The sequence below is a fragment of the Enoplosus armatus genome, chromosome 3 (assembly GCF_043641665.1).
Source record: "Enoplosus armatus isolate fEnoArm2 chromosome 3, fEnoArm2.hap1, whole genome shotgun sequence".
Taxonomy (NCBI): domain Eukaryota; kingdom Metazoa; phylum Chordata; class Actinopteri; order Centrarchiformes; family Enoplosidae; genus Enoplosus; species Enoplosus armatus.
This window is the reverse complement of record NC_092182.1, coordinates 25,593,193-25,607,774: the sequence shown is the minus strand read 5'-3', so window position 1 is coordinate 25,607,774 and position 14,582 is coordinate 25,593,193. Positions and strand designations below refer to the sequence as shown.

The window sequence follows — 14,582 nt, the reverse complement described above, 5'->3', positions numbered from 1 at the left end:
CATTTACAACATTTCTGAGTGCTTATTCATGAAATACACCTTATTCTTTTCCCAGCATTACCAGAGCCTAAATATTTCCCCACCTTGTCCTTGTCTGCTGAGAGGAGAAGGCCACCTTAGGTCCTAATCAGTAAAACTGTATTGGATTTTAAGTACAGATAAGGACAAGTCTTATAGAAACTTAATAGAAACTGGGATCTGAACAGTTTGTCAGTGTACCTTAACAAAATGACACAAGGGAAACGATTGTGTTATACTAGAGAAGGACACTCTGCCTGTACAAGGCAGCTCCTAGTTGTAAGTGAAAGGGATTAGAGACGCTGGAACTTGGTTTCATGACCATGTATATACTGTAAGAAAACATGCAGGGGAAGGTAAGACAGAAATATCATTAGTGGCATCTTTGTATCTGGTATAATAAAATCTGAAAAGCCTGACTAAAACTTGAACTGATCTTAAATTAAAGTCTAAATAAGGAAGTTTGCACAGCTGAAAGGAAGAATATTTGTGTATTAACGACACATTTGTACAGTGAGGAAAATGTGCCTATATGGTCTAATATGAAGAAGCTCAATGATCTCATTGTACATTCTTTGTTTTAACATGCATACCAGTGTACATACACATACACGTACATGTGCTTTTGCACGAATATTGTTCAAGAATTGCTTTTCTGCTGATCCGCTCCAGCTTACCGATCACTCTCCTCCTCTGCTAGCTGTTAACAACTTAACAACAGCAACAACAAGCAAACATCCCGTGGTTACGTCTGATATCGTGTTCCCATAAATGTCCTGTAGCTTTGTCACTTTCTTGAGTCTATCCTAAATGATTATTTCAATAAATACTTTACTGCCGGGAATGAAAATCAGTCAAATTAGTGTTGCAATCATAAGTTTGTGTCTCCCACTGAACAGGCCGAAAAACGAAATGTGTCACTTTAAACAGAAGACAGTTTAAAAAGGATGTGATTGTGGAGCTCCTCACTACTGCAGATATACTCCTCATTCTACTATTAACTCTGGCAGAATGAATTCACTGCTTTTCTCTCAGAAGTCTGTTCTACTGGCTCGAATTTCACCATCATCAGTGATGACTGGATGTGGTCAGATTCAAAGATGGGGGGGAGAATGTGTTTTTTTTCCTGCTCAGTATGGCTTCATGTCCACCCCAAGCTTCTCTTTACAGCGCTGTTGACTGATACAACTGAATGTTTCCTGCGTCTTCCCTCTTTTACAAATTCTTAATGTCACTCATGAAACTCTGGGATTTCTACCTGTTATAGTCTCCGTGTTTGAAACGTGTCACCTTGATAAATCCTTCTATCTTGATACATCACTTAGCAACCCTCTACCTACTGAAATCCCACACACTGGCACAGTGTGGTGATTTATGCTGCAAGAGAAAGTCTGCTTTCAACCCATATGAAGGCAGGTCTGATATCTTCATGGCTGCCTAAACAGATAGAAATCAAATAAAATCTGTGCCCCCCCCCTCTTTAGACAATCACAGCTCATTCATGTTCACAGTTCTCCAGACAAAGACACAACTTTGCTATGTGCAACAGTTCACATTTCATGTTAAAGGATTAGCAACAAAGGATTGTGAAAGTTACAGCCATGCAAAACGGAGAGGATGGAAGTACAAATGTTTCAGCATTCAGTTCGTTGTCAGTATCAGACAGCCATGACACCGGATCTGTGCCAGAAAATAATACAAGTAAGGCTCTTTTTTTGCCGACATGAATTCAGGCTGAGAACAAAATGCTGCACCATTTTACCATTTTTACAGAGAAAAGAGAGCTGCAGCAGGTATGCTCAGTGTCATCCAAAGAATAACACAAAATATGGAGAGAAGGAACAATTCCACATGAAACAGAAGACTCAGGTTTCTCACACCCTTTAATGTCTCTCTCTATCTTCCTGTTTCTTGTCTTTGGCTCCACCCCTTCCTGTCCCGTCCTGTACCTGCCTTGCTCTTGCTCCGATAGAGAGATTCACACATGGAGAACTCTGAGCGTGGGGTATTGTATGTTTACTTCTAGACATCAACGCATCCACTCCATTCCTCACTGTGACTCTCACCTCGCCTCTTCTGGCTTTCAGTAGTTTTCCAAATGCATCTTATGACCAATGCTGCGCCTGGAAAAAGGATGTGGTTTTTTCCAGTATTAATGTGACTGAAGATTTTTCCAAAAATTAAACATTAAAAATGTTAAAATTTCATCAACTAACTCATTATATTTTATAAAGAAGATGACCCTTGTATTTCAAATCTTGGCTACCTTTCAATTTGGAGAAGTGGGAAGAACTCGTTAAAGAACAGATCTAATTTGGAATAAAACAGAATTTTAGCTTGGGACAGCACACACCTTGCCTTAAATTTTGCCAGTAATAATGTGCTGACAGCGTGCACATACACGTGGTAATTGCTGTGGTTACAAATCTCAAAATTGTTGAAAAGAGCCACAGAATGTGCTGTCCTCAGAGCCAGATGTTCTGTAAGAGTGTGAAACATGAAATACCTAGTATTTTAATCTCTGTGGCACACACGTCATTTTCTCCTGGCTGTTTTAGCGCTGAGAAGCCACATAGTGTTTGTGTGTTCTCTCGCTGTCATTCAACAGCCAGATCTGTGTCACTAAGTGGTTGAAATTTAGGTTTTCGTATTCCTTTGAGAATCGAACGCAAGCCATTGTAGAAGTCCTTATTTATGCACTTTTATGCATCTCCCCTGTATTTGCATCATTAGCATACATTCTTTTGTGTTTTCCACGATGGCTGAAAATGTATCTTAGGGAATGATAACATATTCAGGTGTAAATGGGACTTTTAAAATGGCTGCGATGTTTGAGATCATTGTTACTTAACGTGAGTGAGACGAGTTGACTAATGTAAGATGCTTTTGGTAAACCTTCCCCCGGTATATTTGATCATTTATTTCAAGTCACCTGTGCATTTACATTATTACTGCACGTCATCTGTGGTCACTGATTTCTTTCTTTCTTTTGTTTTGTAAAAAGTGCACGTTGAAAATAAATACCATGACTCCATTGCATCATAATTCACCTCTCACTGCCTCCGTACGGTGAGAGATGTTCTGATTGTCTGTCAGATACTTCATTTGCTTTTGATGCATTGTCAGTAATTATGTTATTTGCAAAAATATCTACACCTTCCGTCAATTTCCATTGACGATGGAAAGAGACAAAGTCAGACAGACAAAAGAAAAGATACGGTGCTGCAGATTCTGCTGCTTTCTATCGTGGGAGCAGGTTGGCATAATTGATTACATCTCACCATAAAGCAAACAATCACCCAGAATTTCCTGAAGCGAGAATCCAGCCAGCCAGCCGCCCCCGATGTTAGAAAAAATGTTAAATAATTTGTGCAACTTTGTAGATCATAAATTATGTGTTTGGCTTCAACAAATATAACAGAGGTGGGAGATTAAGAGGGAGATATGTGGTAATATCTTGCGGAATGAAACGTGACGCTTGACAAATATCTCCACCCACACTGTTCTGGGCTCAAAGACAATCCACTCTGTGTCCGTCACGGTAGCGGTCGCTTTGGAGTCGTTTTTCTGAGGATGGAAGTGGTTTGATGTGACTCTCAGAAGGGAAGTTAAAGGTGATATTGACAGTGATGTCAATTTGGGCAGTCTGGTCACATAAAATGTCCTAAGAACTACGGTGGCGGAAAATTCAAATAAAAAGGAATATGTTTCCCGATCCCAAAATGAATTTAAGATGAAAGCTAGGAATGTCAGGCCATTGTTTGACATTGAACTAACGTTGTGTTTAAGGGTGTGGAGGTCATGGTGGATAGGCTTACATTAACTTCCCAAAGGTCTCTTATCGAGGAAAGTTTAAAGTTGATGGTCTAAAACCTCACCGTAACCTTTTAGTTCCTGAAACCGTGACCCAAAAGTTCTCCAAAGTTATTTTACTTCATTAAACTATCAACTTTTCCATGTGACAAGTACATATTCTTGCTTTCACTGTTTTCAAATAATCCAACAGCAAAATACAGTTAAAGGTGAAATAATGAGGTGGAGAAGATTGTTGTTGTTGTTGTTGTTGTTGTTGTACACAAAAGAGATGCACAATAGTTTGTGAGCAACATTCCTCCATGAAAAATGCACCGTGTGACAGTTGATTCATTAGGGAATGATGGGAATGCCTCGACCCAAAGTCTTTGTAAGATCTAAAATTACCCCCCATCCACTCGACCCAGTCTAAAGAGTCAAGAAATAAATGATGAACCTCCACAATGAGACAGCAAAAGGACACATCCTCTTTCCAGACAATATACCGCACCCTCAGGGGCTTAGACCATGACAAGAGAATTGAGGCGATTAGTAGCTGATGTCAGCCCAGGGAATGAACTGCACTGCACATGGCAGGCTCTTACAAGGCCAAGTGGTCTGAAGTGTGTGTGTGTGTGTGTGTGTGTGTGTGTGTGTGTGTGTGTGTGTGTTTGTGTTTGGAGTGGACTTTCAGTCTCCAATTACTGCACATAGACACACACACACACACACACACACACTCTCACACAGTAGAGAGTCCTGAGTGCTTCCATGCTGACAGATGCTAAACTTGTACTTATTCACAGATGATTTGGCAGTGTTAACACAGACACACGCTTGCTCACTCACTCACACCCCCCCCACACACTCACAAACACACACACACACACACACACACACACACACACACACACACACAGCTGGACTTGACCCCCATTCTGCAGATGTGACACATGGTTGAATAATGGACTCTGCTGCTTGCTGAGATAAATGCTAGATGGTCCACTTACGGCACCATTATAATGGGTGATGGCCGGCCATTTACACACACACACACACACACACACACACACACACACACACACACACACACACACACGGATGTACAAACTCTCTTTTATAGTTTGGTCACACATGTAAACTGGTACAAAAACACTTCAAAGAACAATCTGGGTCTCACTTTCATGGTTCTTTTTTTATTCCTTTTGGTTGTGATAACATTTTACTCTCCAATTTAATTGCTGAGAACCGAGGATGCACTGTTAGACACAGCTGTATAATGCAGACTGTTATAGCAAGCAATGCAAGCTGTCAGACTGTCAGACAGGTTGTAAACAAATCCACAGTTCAGCTAAAAAAAGGCCAAATTATTTTGAGGTAAAAAAGGTGAAAAGACCTTCATCCTCTTACTTGTGTTTTACAACTATTGTAATGAAGCAGTAGCTCTTCAAAGTCTTTGGTAATAACTTTTTTCCCCGTCAAAATAAATGGTTTAGATACTAGAAACTATGGCTTTGTGGATTTGTTTCCAGCCTGTCTGAGCAGTGATGTTGCTTGCCCCAAAGGACAAAGCAATAGCTTACTGTGGAACACAAATAATTGCATGTGATTTTACACAAATCTACAATGTCATGCTATATACTCATGTTAAAAATAAGATATAGAGATACAGATACGAGATACAGATTTCAGCAATATCACGCACCCCCAAATGCAGTGGGGAAAATAAGTTGAATATGAGACAATAAAGTGTTCATACACGAAGAAAATATTTACACAGCAAAAATTATACATGTAAAAGATAAACATGCTCGAGCTCCAGTTGTCTTTTGGTCGTCAAAACTATAAAACTAAACCCAGCTCGAGAAAATCACCTGCACTACAGACTCACTAACCTGATGTAGATTTAATAAGACTTTAATAGATAAGAAATCCTGCACGCTCTTCAGCTGGTGTGTGTGTGTGTGTGAGCATTAACATACACACATTTGCGTTGTACTTCATGTTTATTGAATTGGCTGTAATGAGGTGCCAATAAGCCACATTGACAGCATGCATGTGTAACGTGTGTCAGTAAAGGGTCTTATGTTCACGTTGGTGTACATACGTGACTGTATGTACACGCCAGCCTGTGGGTGTATGTCTGTGTGTGGATGACAGATTGTAGGCCTGCATGCGTGTGTGTACGAGAGAGAAAGTGTGTGTTCTTGCAGTAGGTGAGATATATTTCATCCGACTCAGCCTTTAGGGAAAGGAAAAGAATTCCTTCGTGACACACTATTCGTATATATAGGTGTGATAAACTATAGCCATCATACCACTGTTGAAATATGTGTGTGCGTGACAACACAACCAGCAGGGATTAAATGTCCAATATTTTATATTAGATCGATATATCAGGAACATTTTTAATCTAATGATTTTCACAACAACATCCACCAAATGCACTTTGGCTCACAACAAAACAGATCATTTGAACAGAGGGTGGTGCAACAATAGGCTCCAAATTACATTTATTTAAAGTAAACATTTCATGGATATCAGGTGTGATTGGTTTCTGCGCCAGGATTTTCCACCTATTCCGGGTCACAGTTCAATTATTTGAACTTTTCCCTGCGCACTCACCACCCAGCTCTCACAGCTGGCTACCCCATCATGCCCCTCGTAATGGATTCACCGCTTCTCATGTAAAAGCTCAGGATCAATGTTAAGTTTAGACCAATTGGGTATCAGTCTGACAGGCAGTTTGATTAGATAAAACAACCAAACAGGCAACATTGTTAGAATAAACTTTTTAGTTACACGTATGTGTGACTAACCAACCAAGTGCAGCATGAGGTTGATATTAAAAACGTTCTGTTTTTGAGGATGTGCATATTCCCCATGTGCTATTTTACAAAATCTTGTGTTCACTTGAGTCGGTATCTATCTCCAGGATCTACCTGCTACGTGAACACTTGAAGAGCAAATATTTGTTAAGAGCTTGATGCCATTTTGAGCTGAAGTCATTTAAACTCACCCCCTTTATTAATTGCAAACACTTGGGAGCAGTGTAGTGTTTAATAATAAACCTGGAGAGGACTGCACCAAGCGTCATAGGTACAGTACAGCACATGGGTTCCACTATTGGCTGATAATGTCAAACATTTCAGTACTGTTCATCCCTGTCGTTCTGATGAAACATCTCCCAACACTTCAAAACACTGCAAAAATGTCATGAAGCCACTTTCTTTTTCCTCAGCCTGTCTTTATGCCACGTGCCCACAACTGGAAAGTGCACAGAAACTGAGAGTCCAGATATGAACATTGAAGACATGAACACTTTAAGTGCCTGCAGGACAAAGGAGTCACTGCCACTCTTCATTTCCTAGACTCTAATATCTTTTCCTGTGACAGACAGCGACCCATTTCATGATCTGCATCACTTTGTTGTGCTGTAACAGAGCTGCTTCGGTATGAAATCCGTAAAAAAAACACCCACAGCCTTCACTGGCTGACAATCAATCAATCAATTACTTACTTCTTAGTTTTAGCAGAACCCACCTGTAACTGTCTCAAAATGTCCACACATAGACAAACACATAAACACCAATACGTTAAATACAAACACATTATCGCCATTATCTTGTAGCAAATACATCACCACCTCTCTCACATGTACCTTCTCCCTCTCTCTGTGTCTCACACACACACACACACACACACACACACACACACACACACAGTGCACAACCTGGTGGAGTGTTTTTTCTACGCCGTATTAATATTTATGACCAGTTTTAACAGTAGTGGCTTTTACAGCCGGGCTCTCAGCGCTCTGCACTTTATTAATATCATAAGGACAATGTCAGCAGAGCCCTAAAAGAGGGTTATGGGTGTGACAGAATGTGTGTGTGTGTGTGTGTGTGTGTGTGTGTGAGAGTGAGTGTGTAGGTAGGTTTTTGAAAAAAAGTTTGGAGTGAATGGTGGGTGCATGGTGTATGTGCGTGTGCACAGGTGTGTTAAGTAGTGTGTAGTGAGGAGATGTGTATGATAGGTGTGTATGTAATAACAGTGTGTGAGAATACGCTTATGTCAGCTTTCTTCCTCTTTTAGATTTTTTTTCTTTCTTTTCCTCTTTTTCTTTTTTCTTACTTTCTTTCAATAGATAGACGGATAGATGATAGATAGATGGATAGATGGATGGATAGATAGATAGATAGATAGATAGATAGATAGATAGATAGATAGATAGATAGATAGATAGATAGACGATAGATAGATAGATAGATAGATAGATAGATAGATAGATAGACGATAGATAGATAGATAGATAGATAGATAGATAGATAGATAGATAGATGGATGGATGGATAGATGGATAGATAGATAGATGCAGTCTCTAGTAATAGTTTGTGTGAAGTCTGCCCTTCTTTAAATAGAGACAGAAATATTGATCCTTTTCTGCCCTTCTTGACTTTCCACTTGTGTTGAAAGTCAGTCCGGTGCAGTGTGAGTGTGTGTGTGTGTGTGTGTGTTGTGTGTGTGTGTGTGTGTGTGTGTTGTGTTGTGGTGTGTGTTATAGATATTATGAGATCCCAATCTCTAGCCTCTCACCAGATGAAGGGCGCATGCCGGGGGGAGAAGTTGCCAACAAACCATTACAGAGGTAGAGCAGGGAGTCCAGTATCACACACAGATACAGATACAAACATGTGGATGGATGAGATGTTGCTCGAGTGGGTTACAGAGCTATCAAGGACAGAAGGGAAGGACTTAGCTAAAATACCTGGCTTAGTTTTGATGAGTTGTGTTTTTTTTAATTTTAATTTACTTTCTGTTTAATTTTTATTATTTATTTATTTCACGCGCTTTGTATTTTATGCAAATACTTCTTACTGATACTTCCATAAATACATTCTGTGGATATCTAAAATATGACAATTATAATGACATGTGCTTTTATTTTCTGTGAATGAGCACTTTAAACCAAATCCAGTGTAAAAGTGTTGCGGCCTCACAGCAACAACACACACTCTTCATCTGACCAAAGACTCATCTCTGCTTCCATTTGTTTCTCCATCTTCTATCTTTTGCTCTTTCTATCATCCCTGCTCCCATATCTATCTATCTATCTATCTATCTATCTATCTATCTATCTATCTATCTATCTATCTATCATGGGCTTTTATGAACACTATCAGCCTGTTGGTGATGGAGGCATCAGATGTGCACCTTTTTTTGGGGGGGATTTTTATTTATTTTTGAGTTATTTTTTTTCCCTACAGACTTAACTCAAGCACTCATTTATTACTGGAAAACTTGCAGGTTAAACTAATGTGAAAAGTCTAGGGTGACTGGCCTGTTGGTCATCTGTGAGGTGGTGAGAACATAGACTGGGAAATATCCACGTGGCCCTGGTAGATCACTGGTTCCAGTGCTCCATGCTAACACATTAGCATACACTATGTTGAGTAAAAGTATATAAATACATTTTAGTAGCTCTACAGCTCCATGAGTTTGAATCTGCATCTTAATATATATATATTTCTTTTTAGTTTTTTAGTGCCAAAGACATTTTCAAATTTAGGATGTATTTTTGTCTACTATGATAAAAATAACAACTCTTTTTGAACTACAGTGAATTATCCGCTTTACAGCTAAAAATACAAACACTGCTCAGTGGATGAATACATGGCTTCTTACCTGAAGTAGGTCCAAAATCAAACCTTGCTACCTCAGCTCAATTTGAATTGAATTTGTAGATTATTATTACTTTTAAAACCACTAATAGTGTTTTATTGCTGTGATTTTATTTTTCCTCATTTTAAATAATAACAATCAAAGTACTTTTACCAGCTATTACTCAACATCGTGTGTGATGAAGCATTAGCATGGAGCACAAGAGTGAATGACAGATGAATACTGTGTGATGTCTGTGTTTTCATCCCTCAAAAGTTAACGAACAGGCCAATCTCTTGAGAAAAAAAGTGTAATTTTTTGGGTGAGTGAAATGTGAATTTCACAAGCCATAGAGCTCCTTATTACCTCTAATTTATTTGATTGACTACTGATCACATCACAGCTGATTTACAGAGGAGTATTTCAGTATTGCAAGAGACGACTGTAAATTCCATAGACGGTGTGATGAGCCTCCAAACGGCTTATCTGCTTGTAAAGATAAAGTAAACTAAATACAGTCAAACATATTGACCCGACAGGCAGCGGAGAAAAATTCAGCACATGGCCAGAAAACTAGACAGACATGCTGTCAAACTGTCAGACTGACAGGCAACTTCTCAGCGTCCGTAAAAGCCTTATGAAACAAATCCAGAGAGACAAAGTTGACAGACAGGAAAATATTTCACAGGTTTTCATATGAGGACACACAAACAGACACGCAGACAAAGCAGTCAGATGGACAGGTTGTGCAGGTGGATACCAACACAAATTGAAACATTTAGAAGAAAAACATGTAGCCTATCAGTTTAAAATGTCAGCGAGTCAAAAATACATTTTCATTCAGACCATGAACTAATCCAATGTGTTTGTCCTTCTTCTGGGTTTTGATCTGTTGTCATCATCGGCCTCACCTCACCATGCTTCAGAAGACATGCTTATTCCTACTCTTATTACCTGTAAGTAGAGATTTCACATCGGGAATAACTCCTTTCTCAGCCCATCATTTGTTCGTCATGACAAGCTTTTGATTTCTGTAAAGATTTTGTCTTGTTTTCTTGCATCCTGTTTGACATAACTTTGAAGGAATATACATTTTGTTGAGTGGTACAACCATCACTGTTGTCATGTACAAGTAGAAGCATCAACACAACACTGTATTCTGCATAGATGGACATACATTTAAGTCCGTACTGCCATCGTCAACCCTGAAAAGTTGACAAAACCTCAACTTCAACAAAAAGTTTTCAAGCTGAAATCACCCCCTTATGAAGGGGCTCTCATCTAGTTACATGTAGATTAAAATGTCTCTTGCAGCTGAAAAGTCACAATCTCAGTCTTTGCAACTTTCATCACTAATCTGCTTCACATTCAAAAAGTTACACAGACCTTCTTTTAGTGACGGGGGATCAGTATTAGACGAGCTGCTGGTTAAATAGCCTCCTCAAGGGCAACTCAACAGGAGTTTTTAGGAAAGGAAAGTGTTCCTTAAACTTCCCGTGCAGGTTTTTAGAACTTGGGATTATCAGACATGCACCATGTGGCAAACACGAGTGCACATAGTATATTGGCTGGCTGGAAGTTTTCCGGACAGAGATTTATGATTTAACTACAGCATTAGTTTGGCGGTGAAGGGGAAATTTCAGTCAGACTTCATTTGCATTGTTTGCACGGTCCGTCTCTTAAAGTGTCTCACCCTAAAAGGTCAATGTAATTCACTGTTATCTTCTCCAGCAAGTGGCCATTTCCTGCTTATTAACCAATTCTAATGAGGTGCTATTATAGCTGTCTGTTCATACATGCACAAGCACGTACAGGCACACACACACGCGCACACACACCAGCATACCTGTGCAAACACATGCACTCTGTTGCCCCGAGCTCACCTACAAATCCCTGCAGAGAATTTCTGAAACCCCCCGATTCTCCATCTGCCTTCAAAGCATCTGAAAATTTTCTCCAAATCTGCAGCAGAGTCCTAACTGAGCGGAACAGTCATCAGCCGACACTTCTTCTTTAAAACGGCCACCCTGAGGCTGTTTGACCCGACCAGAAATGACTTTTTTACACTGAGAAACTGTCACAATTAGAAAGACGGCACCCTTCGCTGTGGTTCTGCTGCTTTTCCACCCTCACTGCAGTGTTTAGAGAAATGAATACACACTGCCGTATTGACTCTCCTTCCAATGGGCCTATGTTGCAGACACATCCACACAAAGACTAACCCATAAAAAAAGATATAGTTAGAAAAATATACACATGCACATATATCTTGCACAGGCATGCACAAAAACCTTTATTTATATGTAACATTTGAATCTGAAAGTCCCGCACAGAGCCTGACCAGTATATCGGCTTAGCTGGTTTTGGCTGATATTGCTGAGATGCAGATCTTTCTACTGTTTCTATGTCGATTCAAAGGGACCTTTTATCAAAAATCTTTAATTTATGTTTATATTTAAAAATGTCAGACTTATCACATAATATAATAAATATGTTGTAAATGAATAACTGAAAGTGAAAGGAAAGGGCAGGAAAATAACTGAGTTCTGTTTTTGTTTTTTTGTTTTTTTTAAAAGATCTGATAGAAAAACAAAGCACACACACAACATAGCAGCTGTGTACAGACACACACACACTCACGTATATACGAGCACACACAGCTTTAGCCCAAGGATGTTTACTGTTAGATGAGAGAGGGATTTAAAGTCGTGCAGCCTCCTGTAGTCCTGCAGTGTGTGTGTGTGTGCATGTCTCTCTCTCTCTCTTCACCTCTCTGTATCCCTCAGTCTCTCTCTCCCTTGCTGGGTCTCCCTAAATCCTGTGATACGCAGATGAAAGTTTGTTTGGGCTGTGCCTGCAGCCTCCTCTGGAGCTACCGCTGTCATCCTGAAGTGACTGACTGCCTGTCTGACTGCTGCTCCAGCTGGGGATGGCTCGAGGATATTTGAGCTATCTAGCTGCCAACTGACTGGCTGAGGCTATTCTAGCCATAATGCGGGAGTTCTGTCAATCCCCTGACAAGTGAAACAAATGTCGTTTCCCTTGTTTGATTGGAACGCCTTAAGGTTGCCCCTGTTGACATGCCACACTGCTACTAAAATAAATGCAATTCCCTCTGCATGCATCACTTTCTAGGAAAAGAACAATACTGGCAACCTATAAACGGCTGTTGCATGGTCGATTATTTCAGAAGTACACATACAAATACGTTTGGACAACACCATTTCAGTAATTAATGGCACAAACGTATTCCATGTCCAAGTCCTTGGTTGACACTGTTACAGGTTGCATCCCTGGGCTCTTGCGGTGGACTATTTAGTATATAGCGTAGCATTCTTGGGCTCTTTAGAGATGTTTAATGATTGTGGAAATGTGTCTTTGGTAACACTTTAACACAATGAGAGTATAAACACTGATTGACTTTATCGAAATGCTAGCAGTTGAGAACATCATTAAGTTAAAAAGATCTAATACGAGAGGTCGTGATTATGCCATGAGCCTGTAAATAAAATAAATGAAAAACTGATAATAGCGCACATTTTTCAGAAAGGTTAGGGAACTTGAAGAGCACGAAGATTCACAAAACTGCATCCTTTATAATTTAGAAATACTGAATGATGAACGTCACTGATGAATTTCACTAAATGGATAAAATGAACCCTTCGAGTGCTCATGTCACGTAATGAGCAACGATTAGAAATATATATATGTTTTGCTCAAGAGTTCACCGAAAGCACCGCCGCTTCGCCTCCCTCCATTCGTCTCATCTCGTGTCTCTCAGTAATATCGTCTCCTCACAAACCCATCAGGGGAAGCTCTCAGCTTAACCCCCCCCCCCCTAAAAAAACAACATATCCACCACGACCACGCATCACTCACTATCGACACATCAAACTGCCTGCAGTTAACGTCGCCGGGAGCGCAAAGTAGTCCATGATTCTCGCCACGGTCGACGCCCGGCGAGGTAACCTTAGTGCTTAATGAACTGCCGCCGTGACATTCATTAAAGAAGGATTATGTCGTGCTCATTGCCACTTACAATACGCGAGGAATTCGTCATTTAAACGAGTCCATTAACGGGATGAATGTGTGATAGGTGGAGGTGTAGAGAAGGAGGGGGGAGGAGAATGAGAAGGTCTTTCTCTTCTCGCGAGTCACACATTTCTGCCTGTTGCTTCTTCTTCTGCTCCTTCTTTGACCTAATTCCTGCTTCTCTGCGTTGTCTCTCCTCTCGTCGCCTCCTTCATCCTCCGTCTCCTTCCCTGTTTCCACCCTCCATTCTCTCTCCTCACCCTTCTTCTCTTCACCCTTCATTCTCTCTCCATCTCTTCGTCCTTTCCATTTGGCTTTCCTTTCTTTGCTCACCTCCTCCTCCTCTTCTCCTGCCCACTTTCTGTCAAAGTGCAGTCAGATCGCCAGGAATAGGCCACTCTAAGCTCCAATCACACAGGAGGTTTTGAGGCTCCGTCGCCTGTAAATTGGTGTGGAGTAGAAGAAGGTTGAATCTGGGTTTGATGGAAGGAAATGATTATGGGAGAAACTTTGCCAGGCCATTCCTCCTTTCCATCTCTCACTTTTCTGTCTCTCCCTCTCGAACGCCTTCATTTCATCTCGCTCTCGCTTTTGTTCCCCTGGTTGTTTTTTTTTTTTTTACTCCTGTCCTTGTTTATTCTTGAACTGCTGCATTTGTTTTAATGCTTTCTCTTGCTCTATTTTCACCCGCTGCTCTGTCTCTGGCTTTATGATATCTCTGTGATTTTTCATTACTCTTGACTGAATTGCTTAAGGACTCAAGGGCAAGTACAGCTCATCACCCAGACACACACACTAATATACAGTGATACTGCTTTAATCTCATATCTCTACATATCTCTTTCAGTCTCTATTGCTGCCAGTATTCTGTGAGCCAGTGGAATGATAGGGATGAAATGAGATGTTGCTTCCACATCTGACCTCTCATGTATTGCTTTGTGACCCATAGACGGCTCTGCAGATGCAATGGCATACACACACATACTCACAAACACAGACGCAAGCACATCCACAAACACCGACGCACCGAGATCGTAGATAAACGTGTGCACAGCAAGCCAGATTATTGTATTATACAC

General features: G+C 40.4%; 1 protein-coding gene across 1 annotated transcript in view; it reads left to right on the top strand.

Annotated features, from left to right (window-relative positions):
- The window catches only part of ptprt (protein tyrosine phosphatase receptor type T), a 266,949-nt gene that overhangs the window by 183,804 nt on the left and 68,563 nt on the right, over positions 1–14,582 (top strand). Inside the window, exon 18 of the mRNA XM_070902667.1 lies at positions 1,991–2,023. Within this exon, the coding sequence (XP_070758768.1) occupies positions 1,991–2,023 (33 nt within the window). The remainder of the gene's footprint in view (positions 1–1,990; positions 2,024–14,582) is intronic.